Here is a 26630-nt window from a genome sequence, read left to right as displayed (position 1 = left end):
TTAAGATGAGCATGTTGAATTACTCTCACAACCCCATTGATGCATTCGCAATATAATGTGATAAATGTAGCGTTTTGTGACACTACAGCAATACTTGCTGGAAATGTAGCAATTTAGTTAACTAAACCCCAACACTGATATTGGTTTTTAATTTGTTGTTTAACATGCTCCTAAAAAGTTCTGTTTGATGGTCTGTGGTCACCAAATTACGCAGTTACTGTATTCATTTCTTCTGTGAGATCCAAGGATGTCAAATTTCTTGCCAGCTAGTGGGAGAGTTTGTGTAGGGAAACTTCTCTCCAGAATGCCCCATTTAAGCTGCAGTCTCAAGACAGCACTTTGTCTTCTGTTCCCCCCCCCCACTTCCTTTCCCTTTAGCACTCTGTTTTGTCAGTTGCAAGAGCAGCTCTATACCTCTGTATGAGTTTCATTAAAGCAGTAAATGAGGGACTGCATGGGCAGCAGTCACTACACACAGGGTCAATTTGATTTACTAGAAATGGAGAGTTTGACAGTACAAAACGGGCCTTGTTTCTTACCAGAGTGCCATCGATTCATTCACACAGTGTCAAGCATTGAACCGCAACTCAGCTGCCAGATTACTGCAGTACACCCTTAAGTCCTTTACATCTAGAACTTTCCAAACAAAGGCGTTTAGAAATTCTCCAGTCCAGAAACCAGAGCAAGACATTTTTCATCTGACCCCTTTTTAGGGAAATGCGAAAAGAAAAAAAAAAGAAAAAAGATGAGCTGAGTGACATTCATGCTAGTTAATTCTTTCCAAGTCATTGACCCTAGGACTTGGGTAATTTCATGCATGAAGGAGTGAGAAGTTCCATATTTTTGAGAAGTTGCCTCTCTTGAGTCGCTTGGACTGCTTTTAAACACACATTGGACTGTATTTCATAATAAATCTGAACTCTTTTCACATTGCTGGTAAAGGCTCATTTTGAAAGGCTTGGAATGGTAAGAGCTTTGGTTCATATCTTCATTTGAGATGAGTAGCATAGATTTAAAAAAAAAAAAAAACAGTTTGTGTTTCCATCTGGAGCTGTGTTCACGAGTAGTCATATCTGCATGTTCTTTAAAAAAGTGCTGGCAAAACACTCTACCTTGCTTAGAAGACCAGCATATGTTGTTTTTGGATGCTGATGCCCAGTAGGGATATGAATCGTAAGGAATTTCAGTTCCAATTTCAATTCCTCTTAAGAATTCTGATTCCTTAACAGTTCCATTAACGATTCTTACTTTTGACAATACTTTGGAATATTTTGAAATAAGAAATGCAGTTTTATTATTATTATTTATTTTTACATATTTCATTCATTAATTTATTAATTTGTTTGTTAAATTCCACTCATTACAAAAAATCATAATGTGTAGGCCTATCTTTAACTACTGTACATAGTTTCATATGGTGCATTTTTGGGCTGCCACCCAAAAGCTCACCATTCACACATACTGTGGACTAATTGCAAAAAATGTATCTTATTTTTCACAGAACCGCCCAAATATATATAAAAAAAAGACTCACATTTTTCATAAATAATATTGTATGTGTTTATAATCTTATGATAACAGAATTTGTTTTTGAAAAAAAAAAAAAAACTTTTTTGTTTGTTGCTGTCCTAAATTTGTAAACATGTATTTCAGGTTCCCTATCCGTCACTCACTCGACGGTGTGTTGATGTAGTGACACTAGGGGTCACTCTTGGGAGCCCCAAACATGAAACACAAAAAAACGTTTTTTTTTAAACATGCATCAATCTTAATGGGAATTGGCGAGTGGAATTTGCATGCGACTCCCCCGGACATACGGGTATAAAAGGAGCTGGTATGCAACCACTCATTCAGATTTTCTCTTCGGAGCCGAGCAGTTCTATTCATTGAGCTGAATTCATCCGCCGAGTTCATTCACCTCATCTGCTGGATTTTACGGCGCATTTCAGCGGCTTCTCCCTCTCTGCACCCGTGGAGTGCAGAGTATGCCGCTGCGTGCTTCGGCAGAACATCAAAGAGTATATTCTAAAAAAAAAAAAAAAAAAAAATGTATATTTTCAAATTCTAAAAGATCGACACACATGGAACGTCTTTTTAAAGATGCCTTCCCGTTTGTGTGTTATTCCTGGTTGCGGTCGTTATCTCTCTGCTTCTGACGGCCACAATCGCTGTCTTACGTGTCTGGGTGCTGCCCATGTGGAGACTTCGTTCGGGGATGGGTCTTGTTCTCATTGCGAGAACATGATCATGGCTATGTTGCGGTCGTGGCTTGCCTTCGTAAGAAAGCAAGCCACCCCAGTGGCTCCCCGCCTCGGTCCTTCTACCTACGGGTATGAGGCCACGTCGGTTAGCACTGGGGGCGATTTGGGGACTCCAATGGGACCACCTTCACCGGGTAACCCCCCACGGACCTCCCATTCCTCAGCTCGCTCGGCGGTCTCATCCAGGCTCTCGGATGAGACCGCCGGCTCATCTGAGGGCGAGTTTGACCTCTTATTCGGGGCCCAGGAAGACAATGAGCTATCGAGCACAGAATCGGACAGCAGGCTCGTCCACTCTGAAGCAGAGGCTTCGGCTGGGCTCCACCTTCGGGCGTGGTCAACCAGTCTCAGGCCGACGCGGAGATGACAGACATGCTTTCCCGGGCAGCCGCGTGCGTCGGGCTAGAGTGGAACCCTCCAATCTCTCCTGAACCCTCGCGGCTCGATGATTGGTTCCTGGGCCCAGAGCGCCACTCACGGCCGCGCCCCGCCCCGGTTCCTTTCTTCCCGGAAGTGCACGAGGAGCTGACAAGATCGTGGGGGGCACCTTTTACTACCCGGTCCTGATCTTTCAGCTCCCCTGCTCTCACTACCCTAGATGATGGGGCGGCAAAGGGGTATTCGGTGATCCCCCAGGTGGATAAGGCACTCACGGTGCACTTGTGCCCGCAGAGCACCACCACCTGGCGCGGGTGCCCGAATCTCCCGTCTAGGGTCTGTAGGTTTACGTCATCTCTGACGGCTATGGCGCCGCTGGACAAGCCGCCTCCGCCCTGCATTCCATGGCTCTCCTGCAGGTACACCAAGCTAAGGCACTAAAAGAGCTGCACGAGGGTAGTTCTGACCCGGGATTGAAGCAGGAACTGCGCTTGGTGACCGACCGGCAACGAAGGTCTCTCGGGCAGGCGATGTCCACCCTGGTGGCCCAGGAATGCCACCTTTGGCTCAACCTAGTTGACATGAGAGAGGCTGACAAGGCACGGTTCCTTGACGCCCCCATCTCCCAGGTTGGCCTGTTCGGCGACACCGTTGAGGACTTTGCCCAGCAGTTCTCGGCGGTGAAGCAGCAGACGGATGCCATTCAACACATCCTGCCCCAGCACGGCTCAAGACCCCGTACCCTGTCTGCTCGTCGCCAAGGGCATCCTCCTGCAGCAACAGCACCGGCTCTGCCGCAGCCCGCCCTCATGGCCCGGCCCCAGCGTGGAGCCCACCGCAAGAAGCAGACACCACCCGTCTCACGGCCGGCTGCCAAGAACCCTAGGAAGGCTTTGAAGCGCCCCTGAGATGGGCGACCCAGGGATGAGGAGGCCTGCTTCTATGGAACTAGTAAACAGACCACTCCGTCCCCCGGTGGAGGGCCGGGAGGAGAATCTTTTGTTTCATCTTTCGCCGCATTCCCAAGAGGCTGTGTACCCAAAACTTCAACAGAAGAGTGGTTTCCTTGTTCTCTGAGTCACATGTCAGGTGTGCACGGCCGTCGTCATGACCACTGTCCACCGTCCCATTTTGGCAGGTTTGGCGCTCCAGCAGCGGACCCCCCCACCCCTGCGCGCCCAGCTGTGGCACAAACATGCCCACACCGGGTTGGTTCCGATGGACAGCGGGGACGATGTTCCTCCTCCCCCCTCCTCGACCAATCTTATGGTGGGCGTCAGGAGCCAGGTAAGTGCTTTGATGTCTCTGGACTCAGCATACACATGGGGGTTCGTGCCCCCACGACATGGCGCCTCAGGCTCCACCCCGCTACGAGGCCCCACCCGCTGGTATGTCCGACATGATTATCCCCTTGGTCCCCCTCGTCCGGAGTTTGGACGTGTGGCTTGCGCTTTCCAACCCATTGCGATGGCTGACCCGGACCGTCCGACTCAGCTACACAATTCAGTTTGCCAGGCGCCCGCCTTGCATGCGGAGATCGCTACCCTTCTACGAAAGGGTGCGATAGAGCCTGACCCTCCAGCACAAAACCTGAATAAGTGGTTTCATACCAGCTCCTTTTATACCCGTATGTCCGGGGGAGTGGCATGCAAATTCCACTCGCCAATTCCCATTGACCTTTTTTCAAAAAGCAGAGGTGTTTTGGGCTCCCAAGAGTGACCCCTAGTGTCACTACATTGACACAATGTCTTGTTCCCTCCATCAGGGAATGGAGGTTAGGATAGTAACCAGGATGTTCTGTTCACTCTACCTCACTTTGAAAAGTCTAATTTTATTCCACTAGGTGGCAGAAAGTACAAGAAAAAAATATTTTTTTCTATCATATTCCATCACAATGCACAGATCTGAAATGTAGTTGGCACGCTAACATATTTTAGCCCTCACAGATGTGCTTGTCCATAGACATTCAGTCTAAGTTTCAGTTCAAGCACACAGACAGTCTAGGTGTCATTAGAAAGCTGAGATCCTTACCGATTATATAAACATTTTATCATCAATTGTCGAAAACATATTTTCTGATTATTTTTTTTGCATGCTTTTCCTTCTGGATGGCATATTTTGTTCTGGACATCTAAGATATAACATTGGATTATTCAGCCAAGCAAGCTCACAGACAAGTAAACAATGGCTAATTTTTTAGAGAACTTACTAAGGTAAAAGCAGATATAAAGTGTTTAGCTATTTGGGGCTTACAGCAGCAGTTATCGAGCATAAAAGATACATTTGTATTTGATGACTTACTGAAATCATATTTCACTTTGTGATTCTTATGAAAATCTTTGGAACTGTTGTATTAAGGCAAAAAAACATTCCTGAGAGTGAGAGCTTTCATTAGATATATGACTTGTCCATTTATGTGCTATATGAAGGACTTTAATTTTCATATAAATATTTCTACCCCATTACCTCTAGAGGGCACTAATTTTCAGAGAAAATGTTTTGAGGCCTTATTTTGTTATTTTAAGTAACATAAATGCAGAAGTGATGGTAATCTCTGAAATTTCAGATTCTAAGATTTCAAATGATGCCTCATATGCCTGACTTATGTATGCAGAGACTTTAAAATTTTTAAGCGTAAACCTTTTTTTGCGATATAGAGCCCCCCTCCTTTGGACACGCCGGCGGAGAGTTTAAGGGGTTATCAACCAGTCATTAACTGCACTGCCTGATTTAAGTCTCACAAGCCTTAAGTATAAAATTAGAACACAATAACAGTTCTTGGTTCATTTTTAGCTGGACATAGTCTTAATTTATTAAGTCATAACTTACATGTCAATGAGATTTATTCATCTACTGAAGTGGTTTTGATTTACTACAAAAATAAATAAATAAATGTTCGGGAGCCACATTATTACGCTGGTCGCTCTGTGTGTTTCGTACTATAGTTTCAAAAGAACTGGTTCTTTAGAGTTATTAGTTCAGCAATATAACTACACTGGTCATGCTGTTTATTTTGCACTGTAGATTCAAAACAACAAAAATATATTTGGTAATCGGAATGGTGTAGTGTTTTGCACTATAAATACAGAAATGGGTCACACTAGCACAGCAGAAAACACTGTCAGAGTATTTTAGTATGGTGTTCCGTCCACATCAATGGAAAAATGCACATTCAAGAACCATTAAGTCATGAAAATCAAGGTTCCAGTATATTTTACAAATGGAAGCATTTTCCAAATAAGAACTGGTTCTTGGTTCCCAAACCTAGCCCCCAGTTTGGGATGCTTTTATGTAGCCTTCTTAATGAGCCTAACCAGAAAGATGCTTCCTCAGAAAGATCATGCTGGCCGACCAACTTCACCAGCTATGTTTTGGTGGTGAATAGCATGGCTATGTCCAACAGCTATTCAACAACCAAAACAGCACTTACTAGCCAGAATCAGCATGGAAATTCAAGCTGGTATTTCCAGCAGGGTTATCTTATCAAATGAAAGACTTGGTTGTTCCATTTCTGTGAGTAATTGTATTCTCAAGCCCCTTCTGTCAACCTTCCCTCTGATTTGTCTCTTTAAATCACCCACTTGTCTCGAAGGAGCAGAGAAAAAAAACTCAGGTCAAATGAAGTTTGGTTTGTTTATAGTCATGTTCATTAGCTTTCTCTAGTGCTAGGGATCTTTAGATGTTGTCCATGCTCTCTCTTATTAGGATTTGGGCCAAGGCAATTTCCCTCTTACATTTCTGAGAAGGTTTTGTAAGTAGCCCCAAATGAATACAGCTCAGCTTATGAATTGAATTTTTAGTTGGCTTCATTAAATGTCATTAACTCCAGCTCTACTGTGAGTAGTCATAGAAACCAACTGGTTAATTGAGGTCAGCATATCAGTGGCAACATCATATTTTGTCTGTCGATCAATGAAAAGCACATTGAGTCTACATTTATGGTATCCTATTTATAAAAATGGCCCTTTTGTTGATTTTGGAATGGACCATCCTTTCCAAAAATGATCAGTCATGAAACTCAACATAGCAGCAGCGTAAGCAGATCTAGTTTGCTAAGACCAATATTTCATATCCATTATAATACTTTAAATTCAAATAAATAATATATAATACCTGACTCATGAATGAATTAAACTTTATAAAGAGTTTACACCCAAAAGATAATTAACAATTTTTTGTACCATTTATAGAATATTGTTCTGTACCAGTGTTGATGAGTACTAAAAATTAAAAGTAGCAAGTATCTTAACTAAAATTTTCAGGAGCCTGACAGTAGCACAACTGCTTTCAAAGCAGTGTAGTTTTTCTAGCAACAAGATACTTTTTTTCCCCACCAGGTAGTGGTGTAGCATGACAGAATGATAAAGTATTGCATTGTACTGTTCTTTATGTCACATTGTACAGTATAGCACATGCAGCTATCACTGAGAAAACGGATACAATAATCAAATATGCTCTCCTAAATTTTCCACTTTATCAAGTAGCATTAGGAAGTCATCATGAATAATTTTAGTGAATCAGTTATTTTGGACAATTCATTTAAATGAACTGGTTAAAAAAAATTGGCTTCACCAGGATGACTGCTCATAATTCATCTTAACTGGAGACAGATCAGCAGGGAACAAAGCTTCCTCATAGAGAAAACCCCTCACTCTCTGTGCTTCCTTCACAGTATGAGGCTAATCTGTAGCTGAACCTCGAGGCAGATAGATGGAGGGACAGATGTAGAGAGAGTGGTACAGAGAGATGGAAAAAATGGAGGGAAGACAGAGTGGGCGTGGAATGTCTTTTATGTAACACATCAAAAGCGGATCAATCCACAGTGGTCCTCACTCACTGCTGCTATAAAATGCGTGATTGCCTTTGCAATTTGGTTAATAACCCCTGATGTCCATTTGCCTTATTTCATGAACTGGTGTTCTGTTCTGCACTGTGAGATGGCCAGTTTGAAGCTTGAACTATAATGTATGTTCATTTAACACTGCCTCTCCAGACTCTGCAGTTTTATTAGAACAGCTTTACACTGTGAAATGTTTTTTGAAAAAAACAAGAAGCTTCAATAAATTACTTGTTTCAACAGCACAAAAAAAAAAAAAAAAAAAAAAAAAAAGCACTGACAAATGTGATTCTCAGTAACACTTTGGCTTTGTTCAGACAGGCGGCAAAAATGATGTTTATTTGTTTGTAGTCTGAACAGCAAAAAGCCACATTAAATCTGTTTTTTACAAACTTGATCCAAACCATATCCATATGAGCTTTGAAATCCAATTTAAATCAGATTTTTGGAAATGTGTTTCAGTCAGAATGGTCAGTTGTTGTTGTTGTTGTTTTTTCCATTATTTGGGACATAAAAGATGACTCACGCAACGTCCTATACAAAGCGAGGTAGTGTCTACAGCTGTTCCAAATTCACTCATTTACTAAGTAATTTATTACAAAGTAATAAGTGAATGAGTGTGTTTTTTTGACACAACATATACATGAATGTGTAAAATACAGTAATGTCTCTGACACTGTTGTCAAGCATCTCATGAGTTTAGCACCATAATGGACATGAATAGAGGCGATTATTACATTATGATTTCTGTGCCACTAGTGGTACCAAACAGAACTGCAAAAATCATGACTGTTTTCAAACTGGTTTCCCAAACATTCCACCTGTTTTCCATTGTTGAACAAACAGATAGTCCTGCCCCAACCCCCAAATTGGTTGAGCCAATGTTACTCTGTTAGGCTTAAGGTGGCCAAACATCCTGATAAAACCGGGACAGTCCAGATTTTGCGAGCTGTGTCTCGCGTACCGACGGAGGTACAGTCGGGATGCCTTTTGTCCTGATAATCAGTCTTAGCATAAATGTTTTACAAAACTGAAATTGCTGTCCTTTGTGCTTTTTAAGTAATGGAAACAAGCTACGAGTAACAGGAGAACAGTTATTTATGCTGTCAGAATCATCTGTACTTTCTCAGAGCAGCTCCCAGCCTGTGCTAAACTTTCCCCCTCACTGCCCCCTCCTACCTCTGCTACTGTATGTCTGCCCATGAGAAAAGTCTTCCCACCTGCTAGAAGTCAAACACCAGGAAGGGATGGATAATAACGCTGTACAGTACAGGTCAAGGTAATCAATGGCAAAATAAAATGCATCCTCAACATATAGCCTACTACATCCTCTCCTCTGACATACTGCAGTCTACAGTCAGTATAATTGCACACATGTACCAATATGTCCATTTTTCATTTGGCTGAAAACAACTGTGCAAAATTGCTTCCCTATTATGGAGCTGATACTGGTTTATTCATCACTCTCCACAAACCGTTCAGTGAAAACTGTATTTTCTTATGCTGTATGCTACTGGGGAGCTGTTAAAATGAAAACAGGAATTTCAAACATTAACTATTTTTTTTATATATCAATAACACATTTAAATACATTTACCTTGAGTTAAATGACTACGTATACAAATATGAAGCTTTGATACATTTAATGTATAAAGAGCATCTACTTTCTTAAAAAAAACAAAAAAAAAAACAATAAGGACATATTTTCAAAAGATGTGCAAATGTCTGGATTTATTGGTTGTGTAATTTTGGCATGAAATCTGTCATAAATTGTGTACCGTATTTCCTGCACATATTCTATATATCCTAAATTTTGCAATTCAGGACAGCAACAACAATAAACCGACTTTGAAGTTTTTTGCAAAACCACAAACTTTCTCGTGCCGGCGCGCTTGTGAAGCTTCGTCAACGTGGCTTTAGGACTCCGCTGCCGAGTATTCATCTAGCAAATGTCTGCTCCCTCGCCGGATGAACCGCTTCCGCTCACTCAAACAAATAAGGACTTTTCTAACTCCACTGGTCTGTGTTTCATGGAAACCTGGCTGAATGAAGCAGCGCGTTTCATCAGCCGGGCTTCCAGCTGTTTAGTACGGATTGTTTTGCGGATTCATCAGGGAAAACGAGAGGTGGAGAAACATGCTTTTTCATCAACAAAAGTTGGTGTACAGATGTAACAGCATTGAAGAAGATGTGCTGTCCTAATTTAGAAGCGCTATTCATCAACTGTAAGTCTTTCTACTCGCCACGGGAGTTTTCCTTGTTCATTTTGGTGAGTGTTTATATTCCTCCACAAGCATGCGTGAATGCAGCATTGAAACAGCTGGCTGATCACATCACAGACACGGAGCAACAACACCCAGACTCACTTATTATTCTGAGAGATTTTAATAAAGCTAACCTCACACGTGAACTGCCCAAATACATACAGCACATTGCATGCCCCACCAGAGACAGAAATATACTGGACCACTGCTACTCCACTGTAAAATATGCATATTGCTCTGTCCCATGTGCAGCTTTAGGACTCTCTGATCTGGTTCATCTTCTTCTGACCTACAAGCAGAAACTAAAATCAGCTAAGCCTGTAGTAAGGACTGTAAAGAGATGGACTAATGAAGCAGAGCTGGAACTACAAGCCTGCTTTTACTGCACTGATTGGAGTGCTTTTGAAGCTGCAGCCACAGACCTGGACGAGCTCACAGATACTATGACATCATATATCAGTTTCTGTGAGGATATGTGCATCCCTACTTGGACATTTTTATCATACATAACGATAAACCATGCTTTACAGGAAAACTCAGACAGCTTCGTCATGCCAAAGAGGATGCTTATAGTTGTGGGGATAAAATATTGTACAGCCAGGCCAGAAACACACTGAATAAGGAAATCAGAGTGGCTAAAAGAAGCTACTCTGAAAAGCTGAAAAAACTGTTTTCAGCCAACGATCCTGCATCTGTGTGGAAAGGCCTGAAAAGCATCACCAAGTACAAGACACCTCCACCTCGCTCTGTAGAGAGTCAACTAATGGCTGATGAACTGAATATGTTTTACTGCAGGTTTGAAAAGCCCAGTCTCACACCCCTCCCCTCGCTCTGATCTTCTTCACACACACAGCAACACCTCCTGGAACCCCCCTCCTCACCCCTCCTTCTACTCAATCTGCACTGATAATCTGTGAGGAGGATGTATGCCGGGCTTTCAGAAACAAAAGACTAGGAAAGCTTCAGGCCCAGATGGTGTTTCACCTGCCTGTCTGAAAGTCTGCGCTGACCAACTGGCCCCCATTTTCACACAGAACTTCAATAGATCACTGGAGCAGTGTGAAGTTCCCTGCTGCTTCAAAGCTTCACCATCATTCCGGTCCCCAAAAAAACAAAATCACAGGACTTAACGACTACAGACCTGTCGCTCTCACGTCTGTGGTCATGAAGTCATTTGAGAGACTGGTTTTGTCCTACCTGAAAGACATCACTGGACCCCTGATGGACCCCCTTCAGTTTGCTTAATGAGCAAACAGGTCTGTGGATGATGCTGTAAATATGGGACTGCATTATATCCTGCAACACCTTGACAGACCTGGGACTTATGCAAGGATCCTATTTGTGGACTTCAGTTCAGCCTTCAATACCACCATGCCTGATCTTCTCTCAACCAAACTGACCCAGGTCTCAGTGCCCACCCCAATCTGTCGATGGATCACCAGCTTTCTGACAGATAGGCAGCAGCTAGTGAGACTGGGGAAACTCACATCTGGTACCCTCACTATTAGCACTAGTGCTCCTCAGGGATACATTCTCTCTCCACTGCTCTTCTCCCTGTACATGAATGACTGCGCCGCAAAGTACCCCACTGTCAAGCTCCTGAAGTTTGCAGACGAGGTCCTGTTTTTTTGTCATAGTCATCTGGTCACCATAGTCTGGCTTGTTGGGATGCTCAAACAAACTACACTGTTTTCATAACACCATAGAGCCACAGGGTTTACACTTTTCAGTGAAATTCACAAAAAAATGGTTTACTTAAGCTACATTAATCCGGATAAATTTGAAAACGGCGTTTTAATTTTCGGAAGCTCTCTGTCCACAGACATTTTCCTATGTTTTCCAAAAATTGCTCGTCCACACTGAAATGTCTGAAAACACTTAAATCCACTAACTGCAAGACGTAAGAAGTGTGGCCTGTGTCATTTCCATGTAAGATATGAAATGCAATTGTCCTCGAGTTTTGCCACTGGACAGCAATTCCGAGTAAACTTCCTGTCACCTTTGAAGGAATGCAATGTGAAGGTTGTACAAAGTAACAGTTATCTTTAACAATGCTATTAAAGTAAATAGCAGGTACAACAATGCCACTACAACATGGGCCGCCATCTTGATTGTTTTGGGTTAAACAGATTACATGCCTGCAAAAACATCACATTTTGAGTATCTCTATTTTCCCTGTCCACACTACAACACGAAGACAATGTTTTCAAATTTATCTTCTTGGAAGAGCATTTTAGAAAAGTCATCTCAGTATGAACGGAAGGCCAAAATGTAGTACAATTAATGCATTTTCAAATGAAAAAGTATTGGTGTGGATGTGGCCTTAAAGTTGTCTGGATATTAAGCTGGGATAGGAGAAAGAAATTAACATCGAAGAAATTACACACATCACCTACAAAGCAGCAAAACGAATGCTTTGTTGTTCATTATCATAAATAATTTGGCAACACATTTTGCAACTTTGACATATTATAACTCTTTCATTTAAGATCTATTACTAAAACAATTCATAATTGTTTTGAAGGTGTGCTTAATTAAAAAGGTTGGTGATTTATAAATTGTATTAGGATGAACTAAAAGCCTTCTAAAAACAGGTAATAATGTTTCTTTATTAGCAGAGCTCATTTCTAATTCATTCCAAATGTCGGGTAATTTCACACTGAGTAAAGGCCCAAATATTAACAAATGGCAGTTTGCTACAATAAACAGAAATTACATTAATGCCACAGATTTAGAGAACAGTTGCTGTTATATTTGATTATGTCTGAATGTTTGCAACAAGTGTATATTGATAAGGTTCGATAGAAGAAATGCAGTAATTATTTTATTTGTGTGTTTGTTTAACTTGTTTTTGTTTGTTGCTATAGCAGCAGCCGGTAGTCTCCTGCTCTTTTCCAGCAGAGGAAATAGAGAGTGTGTCACTTCCTGTGGCCTGGAAAAGCTACAGGTCACCTGAGGGACGGAAATACTATGTAAACACAAACACTAAAGGTATGTCTGAATTTTTTGAAAGAAGTTTTTTTTTTGTTTTTTTTTGTCTTTGTGTATGTCACTAAACTTGATGATAGCTTTAGTTTGGATTTGTGCACTGTGAGCAGTCTGTTTATAAAAGCCAGTAGTTTTTACTATCTCAGAATGATTTTAGTGTCACTGGCAGTGTTTATGCTAACATTCAGATTCAGTTTCTGTACAAATTTTACACAGATGATAAGCTGTCAAAACTTTTTCTTGTCTCTTCTCACAATGGACTCTCTGAAACTTTAATATAGTCTTTAATATAGTCTTAAAAGCTTAGAGAACACATGGAAGCCATCCCTTACAAAAAAGTACTGTGATGGATGGTACCATGGTACAGTAATATTATCAGTATCAGGTAATACTATGGTACTATGATATACAGTACCATAGTCTTGTTTAATTGCTGTATTCATGTACCATGATATTTACATGGTATTACAAGTAATTGAAAGAATACCATGGTATTATTACGGTACTATGATCAAAAAAAATATATATATATATATATATATATATATATATATATATATATATATATATATATATATATATATATATATATAATTAGTGGTGTTTTTTAAGGTAAGCTTTACTATTACTATTACTTAGAGTTAGAGATTTGAACAAATCCCTAACCCTCATCTCACACTGTCTGTAGCTTTTGTCCCCTTTCTGAAAAAATAAAAAAATAAAAATAAAACAATGGAAAATGGACCAATGGAAAATGAGAGTGTTCAGGAAACCTGTTTGAAAACAATCATTATTTTCACAATCACATTTATTGACACTAGTGGCACAGAAATTACACACTTTAGCTTTAAAGCTTTAAATTGCCCTTTCTAAATTTCTCAAATATTTTGGTCTTTTCAAAGCTGTTATGGCAGCAGTAAGATGCAAGTCTTGTATGCCACAGTTCTGATTCACATACCTTAAGGCGCCTTTTTTATATGAGTACATCATCTGATAAAGAATATGAAATGTTGATAAGGTATCTCAGTATTTTGTTGTGTAATCACAGAATCCAGCTCGTCCTCATACAGCGCCAAAGGCTGGAAAACTTCATTAGCATTCTCCATCATCTGTATAGTCTATTCATCTGAAGAGAGGCAAATCACACTCATCTGGATTTATCTGTGTAACGGGTTCTTACAATGGAGGAGGCGGGAAATGGCAGAACTGTCAACCTAACTTTTATATCATAAAGAAACTGAAACATAACATAAAACACGCAGACATGCACACACAGCGGCCGCGTGTGTCTCTCTCTCTCGAACTGGCACTAGGGGTCACTCTTGGGACCTCTGGCTCATGTTTATCCCCCTCCCGGCAGATTAGGACAATTCAGTGTTGGGCGTGCATCCTCACGGCCCAGCCACGCCCTCCTCCTCGTCACACGCCTCCACCGCCCGAATCAGGCTGGGGAAACCTCCGGTGTGACATACTCCTCTCCCCTCCCTTCCTGGAGGGGATGTGTTGCCCTTCCGGCTGTCCTTCTGTCGGCAGGTCATCCCTGCCTCTCTGGAGCCCTGGGAGGGAGAGGGGAGAGGGAAAGAGTGAGGGGGAGGGACAGTGAGAGAGAGAGGGAGTAGAGAGAGAGAGAGAGAGAGAGAAAAACTTGCTTGCCAGTCCCCGGACACACCGTCGCCTGATCCTCAGCCAGTCCTCCACCCTCTGGCAGACAACAGCCACTCCTCCTCTGGCGGACGGCAGCGAATCCTCCGACCCCTGGTGGACGGTCATGGCTCCTCTGCTTCCTGGCGGACGGCCTGCGGCTGGCAGGGACTCCTTTGTCCCCTGGCGGACGGCCGCTGCTCCTCCGCTTCCCGGCAGATTACAGCGCCGAGGACTCCATGACAGCGCATCCCTCCTCCTTCCCGGGTTTTGGCACCAGTGTAACGGGGTTCTTACGATTGGCAAGGAGGAGGCAGGAACCGGCAGAACAGTCAACATAATTTTAATGACATAAAGTAACTAAAACATAACATAAAACACACAGACATTCACACACACAGCAGCCACGTGTGTCTCTCTCTCTCTCGAACTGGCGCCTCCAGCTCGTCTTTATTCCCCCCCCGCTGATTAGGACAATTCAGTGCCGGACGTGCATCCTCACGGCCTGGCCATGCCCTCTTCCTCATCACACTCTGACATTCTCATATCCCTTCTCACATAATAACTCACTGCATACAACTTTTTCATCTTGCTTTTCTGACAAAGCCAAGCACACTGCCTAGGACGTATAAAGATGTAATGACCTCTTGTTTTCCACTGAAGCATAATTGAAGTAAATTTTGACTTCATGGTTGTTTAGTCATGCTTACTATCAGCTATTTAGGTGTGCAGCTCCCAAAGAGCATTTTTTGTAATGCAGAATGAAAACCAGATATATAAAGACTCACAAACTACTGTATAATAAAGGCCTTTTCATAACATGATCAAATATTCACAGTGAATATTTACCACAAACCCGATTCAAAACAATGCATTCCATTGGACCTTTCACCCTATGGATAATTTGTAAAATAATATAATTGAAATCCTACTTGGAAAAAAAGAGATATATATGACAGAAGCTTTTGGATCATATGTCCGAAACGGTATTTCTTATAGATGTGAAGCTGACCCCTGTTTATATCATTAGTCCAACAAACATATAAAAGCCATAATATGACATGAAAAGCAATCAATACCAAAATGTGGGGATGTGTTTAAAGGATTAGACGTCATCAGAAATCAACAGTCATCATTAAAGGAAAAGTCTGTCATAATTTACAGTATGCTCTAAACTTCCAAATGACTTTCTTCCTTCCATGGAACACAAACGACAAAAATTTCTGTCTTTTCCTCACATAAAGCTATCATATGTCTTCAGAAGACTTGGAATATAGTGCACAAGTCATATGGACAACTTTTATGGTGCTTTTTAAAAAATTTGTATTTTGGAGCTTGAATGCCCAAGTTCCTATTCACTTTCATTATATGGTAAAGAAAGGCCAGGATATTCTTCCAAAATTCCCCTTTTGCGGTCCACAGAGGAGAGAAAGTAATACAGGTTTGAAACATCTCGAGGATGAGTAAATGATTACAAAATATTTTGAATAAACTCGTTTTTTAATCTATATTTATTAGTGCTGTCTTTCGATTACATTTTTAATCGTGATTAATTGCATTATTTTTGTTGTTAATTGCAATTATTCGCAGATTTTGAAAGTGCTGAAATTTGACACTATGTATACTACTATTCCCGTCAAAATGCATCTATTTTCATCTTAGGAAAGAATTTTTTTTTTAATAATATAAAGGTTTATTAATATTTTCCAAACAAATACAGTATAAAGATAGAAATTAGATACTTGCTCCAGTCTTGCAAATAAAACTGTCCCAAAAAATTATGATAATGCGAATTACGTAGTGGATGGAAACGTGCAACCATTCGTATTTTCTTAAGTCGAATTTTTAGAAATACTCTGAAAAAATGTGAAACATTTTTGATGGAAACCTGGCAATAGGCTGAAAAATACTTGATTTCTATCACAAGTACCATCTGGGCTTGTTTTGTACATCAGATAGCATTAAGAGGTACTTTCTCCATCATTTTATCATGGAAGTGCTGTTGTGTGTGTGTGCAGTGATTATTTACTGAAATAACAACCTCCGCGGCTCTATCATAGGAGAGAGTGTAACGGTCAACGGTGTGTATGGGACCGTCGCGTTCCCTATCTGTCACTCACTTGACGTTGTGTCGATGTAGTGACACTAGGGGTCACACTTGGGAGCCCGAGACACCTCTGATCTTTGATAAAAGGCCAATGAAAATTGGCGAGTGGTATTTGCATGTCCATATAAAAGGAGCTGGTATGCAACCACACATTCAGATTTTCTCTTCGGAGCCGAACGGTCATGCTCACTGAGCTGAATTCCCACGACTGTTCATTCACCTCTGCTGGATCTGACGGCGCATTTCAGCGGCTTCTCCCTCCTCTGCACTGGTGCACTGCAGAGAATGCCCCTGGGCACTTCGGCAGAAATAAGAGTATATTTCTCTAAAAGAGTATATTTCTCTAAAAGAGCGGCACACGGAACGTCTTTTTAAAGATGCCTTTCCGATTGTGTGTGTAAAGAGGTGGCAAGAAGCAGCTTTCCTGGTTCAGGTAAGTGTTTTATTCTCCTTACTGCAGCAATTACACTCTTTCAGGGCTTTCCTAATGTTCATTAATTCACTCTCAAAGTAAACAAAGTATTTTACAAAAATAAACTCTCAGCTATGCTATGATAAATTCCTGACTTCACAATAGGGTCTCTGGTGCCCAGGCTCTCTCTCTCGTCTACTTGCGATCTGGCTCTATTTATGCCGCTCTCCCCGTGCTCACTGAAATTAGAGACAGGTGTTAGACATAATTTAGCTCAGGTGTAAGCGCCCTTACCGCTTTCTCTCTCCGGAGAGATGCTTGACCACGCCCCCGCTGCCACAGTGTGTTATTCCTGGTTGCGCTCGTTATCTCTCGCCTTCTGACGGTCACGATCATTGTCTTTCGTGTCTGGGCACTGCTCACACGGAGACAGCGTTTGTGGATGGTCATGTACTCATAACGAGGACATATCCATGGCAACGATGCGGTCGCGACTCGCCTTCGTAAGAAAGCAAGCCACCCCAGAGGCTCCCCGCCTCGGTCCTTTTACCCACAGGTATGAGGCCAGCGCGGCTAGCACTGGGGGCGATTTGGGGACCCCAATGGGACCGCCTCTGCCGGGTATCCCCCCGCGGACCTTCCATTCCCCAGCACGCTCGTCTGCCCCGATCGGGCTTCCGGATGAGTCCACCGGCTCGTCTCACAGCAAGTTCGACCTCTTATTCGGAGCCCACGAAAGTGATGAGATCTTGAGCGCAGCATCGGAGAGCGGGCTCATCCAGTCGGACGCGGAAGCTTCAGCTGGGCTCCTCCCTTCGGGGACGACTGCCCAGTCACAGGCTGACGCGGAGATGATGACATGCTTTCCCGGGCAGCCGCGAGCATCGGCTAGAGTGGAACCCTCCGCTCTTCCCTGAACCCTTGTGGCTCTATGATTGGTTCCTGGGCTCGTGGCGCCGCTCAAAGCCACGCCCCGTCCCCGTTCCTTTCTTCCCGGAAGTGCATGAAGAGCTGACAAGATCGTGGGAGGCACTTTTTACAGCCTGATCCCAATCTTTTCAGCTTCCCCGCCCTCACTGCCCTCGATGGTGGGGCGGCCAAGGGCTATTTGGCAATCCCCCGGTGGATAAAGGCGCTCGCGGTGCACCTATGCGTGTAGAGCGCCGCCACCTGGCGTGGGTGCCCAAAGCCCCCGTCCAAGGCCTGTAGGTTTACGTTGTCTTTGACAGCCAAGGCCTACGGTGCCGCTGGATAAGCCGCCTCTGCCCTGCACGCCATGGCTCTCCTGCAAGTCCGCCAAGGTGCGAAAGGAACTGCACGAGGGTAGTTCTGCCTCGGGATTGATGCAGGAACTGCGCTCAGTGACCAACCTTGCTCTCCGAGCGACGGAGGTCACAGCGCGGTCTCTCGGGCGGACGATGTCCACATTAGTGGTCCAGGAGCGCCAACTTTGGCTCAACCTGGTCGAGATGGGCGAGGCTGACAGGACACGGTTCCTTGCTGCCCCCATCTCCCAGGCTGGCCTATTTGGTGACACCGTCAAGGACTTTGCCCAGCAGATCTCGACGATGGAGCAGTAGACGGAGGCTATCCGGCATATCCTGCCCTGGCGCGGTGACTGCACTGGCTCTGCCGCAGCCCGCCCCTTCGGCCCGGCCCGGCGTGGAGCCCACTGCAGGAAGCAGACGCCACCCGTCTCGCGGCCGCCCAGAACCCGTGAAAGGTTTCAAAGCGCCCTTGGGATGGGCGACCCAGGGACGACGAAACCCGCTGCTCTGGAGCTGGTAAGCAGACCTCTCCATCTTTTTGTTACCTTTGCATTTAATTGCGCTGCATGCCCAAGTAGCTGCAGTACTTGAGTTCAGCAAGAGCGGTGTCCTTGGTCTCCCACCCCTGAGCGCCCAGCTGTGGCACAAATCCGCCCCCGATGTGACAGTCTCCATGGGTCACGAGGACAGGCCTCTTCCCCCCCCATCCCAGGCTGTTCTAGGGGTGGTCACAAGGAGCCAGGTAAGTGCTTCGATGTCCCTTGACTCAGCACGGCCACGACATGGTGTGGCACCTCGAGCTCCGCCCCGCCGTGAGGCCCCACCTGCCGGTACGTCCGATGATGTTGTCCCCTTGGGCCCCCTTGTACGGAACTTGGACATGTGACTTGCGCTTTCCAATCTGTCGCGATGGCTGGTCTGGACTGTCCGACTCGGCTACGCAATTCAGTTCGCCAGGCATCCGCCCAGGTTCAGCGGTGTCCACTTCACATTGGTGAAGGACGAAAACGCTGCTACCTTGCGCGCGGAGATCGCTACCGTCCTACGGAAGGGCGATAGAACCTGTCCCTCCGGCCGAGATGAAGAAGGGGCCTCTCCTTGGAGACTGCCCTCCTGACTGTGCTCACTTCCATCAAGAGGGTAGGTGACCTGCAAGCGTTCTCTGTCAGCGAAACGTGCCTGGAGTTCGGTCCGGGTTACTGTCACGTGATCCTGAGACCTGAGCAGGCTATGTGCCCAAGGTTCCACGACCCCTTTTAGGGACCAGGTGGTGAATCTGCAAGCACTGCCTCAGGAGGAGGCAGTCCCAGCCCAGTCATTGCTGTGTCAGGTGTACGCTTTACGCATCTATTTGGATCACACGCAGAGCTTTAGAATATCTGAGCAGCGTCCAAAGCTCTTAGTCTGCTTTGGTGCACAGCGGAAAGGAAGCATGGTCTCCAAGCAGAGGATTGGCCACTGGCTCATTGACGCCATAACTATGGCATATCACGCCCAGGACATGCCACCCCCGGTAGGGGTACGAGCCCATTCTACCAGGGGTGTAGCGGCCTCCTGGGCCCTGGCCAGGGGTGCCTCTCTAACAGACATTTGCAGAGCAGCAGGCTGGGCAACACCCAACACCTTTGCAAGGTTCTACAACCTCCGGGTGGAACCGGTTTCGTCCCAGGTAGTGGCACGCAATACAAGCGGATAAGCCCGGGATAGCCAGCCAGGTGTATCGCTTGCACATAGTGCCTTCCACCTCCTTTTGAGCTGAAGACGTGTGGTATTAATTCCCAGTAGTGTTCACAAGCTTTTTTCCCTGGTTGACTTCCTCCGAGCCCTGTGGCAGTCAAGTTTTCAGAGAGACTCGCTTCCGGCCCAGTAAATGTGCTAACTAAGAGCACTGTTCTGGGGTAGGTGCTCCGCATGTGGCGGTACCCTGTAAGGCTAACCCCATGTGATATATATCTTCCGCTATTTCATTTCCCTGTTGGCAAACTGCATCTTCCTTGGGCAGAGCCCCTCTGCCCCAGTCTCCATGTTTGTAGTAACTCATCCCCCATTGGGTAAGATCTACCTTGAAGACCCTCCACATGGTCGGAAAGACCATGTGACGTATTCTTCCACTTAAATATCCCCTCCTCTCTTTGGGCGAGGGGTGGTCTCCGCGGTGTCTTCTCCTTGGGAGGGACACCCCCCGACTAGACCTGGCGGCCCAGTCAGATAATCCCCCTTCTTTTTTAGGAAGTGGAAAGAGAGAAGGGGAAAAGAGGCCACGACTGGGTTAAGCCTGTCTCTATCTCTTGAGTAGTCAACTTGTCCCCAAAGGGCTGTTCGACACTCATAACTATGTTGGGGGAGGTTACGTGTCGACCTGGTGTGCTGGCTATGAGGCACACAGTAGTCTGCCCACCACACACCGCCAGTTCACGTAACACAGTTCAGCCAATTGTGGCATTTCGTATAGGGACCCCTAGTGTCACTACATCAACACAACGTCGAGTGAGTGACAGATAGGTAATGTCATGGTTACTTGTGTAACCTCCGTTCCCTGATGGAGGGAACGAGACGTTGTGTCCCTCCTGCCACAACGCTGAACTGCCCATTGAAATGGCTGGACCTTATATCGGCTCCTCAGCATAAAACCTGAATGAGTGGTTGCATACCAGCTCCTTTTATACTCCTATGTCTGGGGGAGTGGCATACAAATACCACTCGCCAATTTTCATTGGCCTTTTATCAAAGACCAGAGGTGTCTTGGGCTCCCAAGAGTGACCCCTAGTGTCACTACATTGACACAAGGTCTCGTTCCATCCATCAGAGAACGGAGGTTACACAAGTAACCATGACGTTATGCTAATTTATGCTAAGCTTGTAGGCTTAACTTGGTAGATGGGCTCTGGTGTGTGTGTGTTTGTGACGTGTGCGTCAGTGTAATGACTCTGGGCGGACACATTCCGCCCTTCAAACAAATTTTTATGCTGGTTTATTTTGTATTAACGGTAAATGCGTTAATCGCGATTAAGAAAATGTAATGCGTTAAACTTTTTTAATTAATAGACCTAAAAATGTAGGACTACTGATTTAGAATCAGGTTTCACTCTCCTGATATTATTTTCATCACTAGGAGCCTCATGTATAAAAATTAGCGTAGATTTCATACTAAAAGTGCGTGTGCACACAAGTCATGTTTTGCGTAGGCACAAAAGTTTTCAGATGTATAAAATCGTACGTACACCAGAACCAGTGCACAGTTCTCTTTACAAATGCCATTTAACAGAAGATTTCGCATACACACACAAACTTTCTTCCCCGCCCCGTCCTCCTCGATATAACCATACAGTATATGGAGCTTAGAACGGCTGTTTTATCTATGCATAACCTAATCTACATAAATTTCAAATAAGTATATTGACATCCAGACATGTGAAACTGCCATGTTTAACGATATGAGAAACTAGGAAAATAGATGATAATACAGACTTAAGTCTAAATTCTGCAGCTAAAATAATTTCTAAATCTTTATCTTGTTTTAGAGTAAAAATATCTAAACATCCTTTAAACAAGATCAATTTACCTGTGAAACATAATTGTAGCAAAGACTTGTTGACAGAGAATATATCTTATGTTATTTAAATGTCTTATTCTCAAACCATTAGGAAATTATTTTAGAGCATATGAAGCATAAACCTAACCTAATTTTGCTCCTCAGGTAATTTTTTTTAAATCGTTTTTAGGATGTTTTATAAATCCTTAAAAATAAGATTTTTTTCTTTTTTTTTTTCTGGAAGCTAAAGGAAGATAGACATTAAGAAAAGTATTTCTGCAGTGTAAAACATTATCTGACATCATAGAATCGAAGCTTATTTAAAAAAATAATAATCATGCCAAAACATGCAACGTGTAAGCTTATCTTTTGTTTTATATTCGACTTATAATACCACACCACTGCTGAATAGCAATTGTATTTTTCATAATGTTTTTCATCAGACCACAATCAGGGTTATCATTGCGTTTCTTGTCCAGATTACTGGTAAATGGGCCAGTCATAATTTTGTTCTGAATGCTTGGAATGAGGTATGCTGTTTTGCAAGTGTCAGCATAAAAAAATCTGTCTTGATTTACAGGAAAAATAGTTTCTGGCAGCTGTTTAAGAAAACAATGGTAACAATTTTCAGCCTTGGCTGTAGAAAAAGAAATATAGCTTTCACAATGTTATGTTTCAGAAACTGCCCTCTTCTTGGGTTGGCTGTTGTGTATGGAACTGTGAGCAATATTTCTTTGTTTTGGTTCTTTGGCTTTAGTTTTATTATTTGATATGTGATAAGATAAAACAACAATATGGCAGCTCAAGGACAGAAAGACAATATTACTGATTCAACCCTAATGTAGTAGACATATTGTTCCCTATGCAATTATTGTTTTATTTTTTTTTGCAATTAAATATTGCTAGCACTTAGGAAATATAGACTAGTGGGAATCATAATTAATATTACAATGCCTATATTTGTTTTAGAGACAACATGGGAATGGCCATGCATGCCAGCTGCCATCCCAAAGGCTACTGGGACTCACAAAGACTCAGGTAGTATTTTCAATAGGGCTGGGTAAAAAAAAAAATATATATATATATATATATATTTTGTTTTTATAAATTTCAATATTGACTCCTTAAATCTCAAGATCAATGATTAATTATGTTTTAACACTGCATTTTTCAGTGGATGTGTAAAATATTAAATAGTGTGCCTTCTGAATTAGACTGAAACTTAACCGATTTACCAAATCACATTTTACCAAATCACAATGAATGTTAAAAAATAGTTCAGTTTAATGACTTTGCTGTTGTTGTTTCTGTTAAAATTAATATTTTAGTAATGTTCCCAGTTATGGTGCTGCTTGTACGTTGAAATTACTTGAAGTTCAGTTATGAAACTTGACATGGCGCAAACTGAACTTGTTATCTGTTAGACAGTCGGCTTGCATGGTGTAAACTGGTGCATATATCCTTTGACATGTAATCTGTTAGCCAATCAACTTGTGTACTCTCTCTTTGTCTAACATTTAAATTGCTCAGTTTTGCAGATAAGCCGATTTCACTGCAATTGGACACATGGTGAACAGATGTAGGAAGAGAACATGGTGGACAGATGTAGAAAAAGGCCATGTTGGACAAATTTGTAGGGAGACGACATGGTGGACAGGCTTGTAGGATGAGGACATGGTGGACAGATGTAGGAACAAGACCTGGTAGACAGAGTTTTAGGGAGAGGACATGGTGGATAGACTTACAGGATGAGGACGTGGACAAGAGCATAAAAGGAGAACATGGTGGACAGAGGTGAAGGAAGAGAACATGGTGGACAGAGGTCTGTGGAGAGGATGTGATGGACAGACATAGTACAGATGTGGAAGTCAGAGGCATAGTTAGAGGACATGGAGGACAGATTGTAGGATGAAGACATGGTAGACAGACCTAGGAAGAGGATATAGTAGACAGAGATGTAGAAAAAGGACATGATGGACAGAGATGTAAGGAAAGGACATGGTGGACAGAGGTCTATGGAGAGGACGTGATGGACAGACGTGGTAAAGGTGTGGTAGCCAGAGGCACAGGTAGAGGACATGGTGGACAGAGGTGTAAAGACAAGACATTGTGGACAGAGATGTAGAAAGAGGACATGATGGACAGAGTTTTAAGAAGAAGACATGGTGGACAGATGTCTATGGAGAGGACATGATGGACAAACGTGGTACAGGCGTTATAGTCAGAGGCACAGGTAGTGGACATGGTGGACAGAGAAATAGGTTTGAAGACAAGGTGGACATAAATTTGGGCAAAACACATGGTGGATAGAGGTGTAAGGACAGGACATGGTGGACAGAGATGTAGAAAGAGGACATGGTAGACAAGGGCATAAAAAGATAATATGGTGGACAGACATTTAGGAAGAGAACATGGTGGACAGAGGTCTAGGAAGAGGACATGGTGGACGTGTATTGACGGGATGTAATTGGACAGACATGGTACAGACGTGGTGGTCAGAGGCATAGGTAGAGGACATGGTGGACAGATAAATAGGGTTGAGGATATGGTGGACATAAATTTTGGCAAAGGACATGGTGGACAGAGTCATAGATAGATGACATGGTGGACAGAGAAATAGGGTTGAGGACATGGTGGACATAAATCTTGGCAAAGGACATGGTGGACAGAGGCATAGGTAGATGACATGGTGGACAGAGAAATAGGGTTGAGGACATGGTGGACATAAAGCTTGTCAAAGGACATGGTGGACAGAGAAATAGGGTTGAGGACATGGTGGACATAAATCTTGGCAAAGGACATGGTGGACAGAGGCATAGGTAGAGGACATGGTGGACAGAGAAATAGGGTTGAGGACATGGTGGACATAAAGCTTGTCAAAGGACATGGTGGACAGAGAAATAGGGTTGAGGACATGTTGGACATAAAGCTTGGCAAATGACATGGTGGACAGAGATGTAGGAAAAAGTACATGGTGTACAGATGTAGTAGTCAGAGACATACTGTAGGTAGAAGACATGGTGGACAGAGAAATAGGGTTGAGAACATGATGGACATAAATCTAGGCAAAGGACATGGTGAACATAAATCTAGGCAAAGGACATGGTGGACAAAAGTCTAGGAAGAGGATGTGGTGGACAGGGCACACAAAGAGACAGAGGTGAAGGGAGAGGACATGGTGGACAGTGATGCAGGAAGAGGACATGGTGGATAAACATGGTACAGACATGGTAGTCAGAGGCATACTGTTGGTGGAAGACTTGGTGGACAGAGAAATTGGGTTGAGGACATGGTGGACAAATCTAGGAAAAGGACATGGTGGACATATAGTAGGTGTAGGAAGAGGACATGGTGACCATAGAAATATGGTTGAGGTCTTGAGGATATGTTGGACATAAATCTAGGCAATGGACACGGTGGACACATGTGTAGGGAGAAGGCATGGTAGACAAATGTGAAGGGACAGGACAGGGTGGACAGAGGTGTAAAGAGAAGACATGGTAGACAGATATTTAGTGAGAGGACATGTTGGACAGAGGAGTATGAAAAGCACAGGCTGATAATCAGAGACATGGGAACAGCAGTGAAGAATATTCCAGTATTTGATGACAGACTGTAGTCTAAGTATCAAAGGCTACATGTCAGTGCTCACTGTACATCTGGGCAGGCTGTCTCATTTATGCTGTAGCCTTGAGTGTTTCTTTAGCCCTGAGGGAAGGAGAGGGACAGCACAAAGAAGAACTACATTGTGGCACAGACTGCGACATAATAATCACTCACTACTGGACACAGTCAGTTCATGCACACACACAGGCTGTTCAGCCTGAACGAGAGCTGAATGTTGGCCAACTGTGGGCCATAGGGCTGTGCTCAAATATATGATTACCATTTGGACATAATGCATTTTCTTGCACTTTAGCCTCAGTGTTATGTAGTGTCAATATGTGTTAATGAAGGCAGCATGTATGCATCAGTGCATGTTGCTGTGTGTGTAATTTCTTGGAAATGAAGTGTAAGCTTGGACTCATGCACTGATGAATACATACAACATACTTAATCTGTGTGTCCTTGTCTGTAGATTTCTTGTCTATTATAGAGTTTTCTTCATACTGCAGGCCGAATAGCCAATCAAAACCTGATCGGTACATTCAGTATTTCCAACATGTCCTGTTACTATATAAATTCCTGCTCCAATGTGTCTTATTTTTTATCTGCATGTTACATTACTAAAAACTGTGGAGACTGCATGTCAGAATTAAGGCAAACTCTTATCACAGTCAACTCAAAAGAGAAAATCTTCATTTGATAGTGATTACACACCTAATAACATTAGTGTATGTAAACAGAACTGCTCATTACGTCTCTACAATACAGTAATCATGGTAATATGAACTTTGAATACAATTGCATTAACTATGACCTGAATCAATATGTAAATTAATTAATGTTGAGTTAATAACATTAATCAACATTTGAGCAATGTAAATGTCCTTACTGGTGTTTACATGTTCATTTGGAAATTAGGGTTGACACATAGTTTAATCCACTGTTTGCACTTCTCACGATTTATTTTAAGATTTTAAAAAGGAAAATAATACACTCTGGGCACCTTGTGTCACTAAGTGTTTAGCTTTGTTTTTGGATAATTTCTGTAAAATTCAGTTTACATTCATTTACATTAGAAAAGAGAGAAAAAAAACTTCTCTAATAGTATGGCCGACAACAGGTCTTTAAAGGAATAGTTTTAAAAGGAATAGTTCACCCAAAAAGGAAAATTCTCACATTATTCACATATTATGATGCCATCCCAGATGTGTATGACTGTTTTTCTTCAGCAGAACACAAATGAAGATTTTTAGAAGAAGATAGAGCTCTGTCAGGTCCTTATAATGGAAGTACACGGGTGCCAGCACTTTGACGGTCCAAAAGTCACATTTAGGTG

General features: G+C 43.1%; 1 protein-coding gene across 3 annotated transcripts in view; it reads left to right on the top strand.

Moving 5' to 3' along the window:
• Nucleotides 1-773: 773 nt before the first annotated feature.
• Nucleotides 774-26630, top strand: part of gas7a (growth arrest-specific 7a) — an 83752-nt gene continuing 57895 nt past the window's right edge. Inside the window, exons 1-3 of one of the 3 annotated variants that reach the window (XM_051716826.1) lie at nucleotides 774-966; nucleotides 12611-12731; nucleotides 22658-22726. In XM_051716826.1, the coding sequence (XP_051572786.1) occupies nucleotides 964-966; nucleotides 12611-12731; nucleotides 22658-22726 (193 nt within the window). In that variant the 5' untranslated portion in view covers nucleotides 774-963. Of the gene's footprint in view, nucleotides 967-12607; nucleotides 12732-22657; nucleotides 22727-26630 lie in introns of all 3 variants that reach the window. The other 2 variants (XM_051716825.1, XM_051716828.1) reach the window with 2 other exon arrangements.

Source organism: Myxocyprinus asiaticus, chromosome 14, assembly GCF_019703515.2.
Source record: "Myxocyprinus asiaticus isolate MX2 ecotype Aquarium Trade chromosome 14, UBuf_Myxa_2, whole genome shotgun sequence".
NCBI classification, from domain to species: Eukaryota; Metazoa; Chordata; class Actinopteri; order Cypriniformes; family Catostomidae; genus Myxocyprinus; species Myxocyprinus asiaticus.
This window is presented reverse-complemented; position numbering and strand designations above follow the sequence as displayed.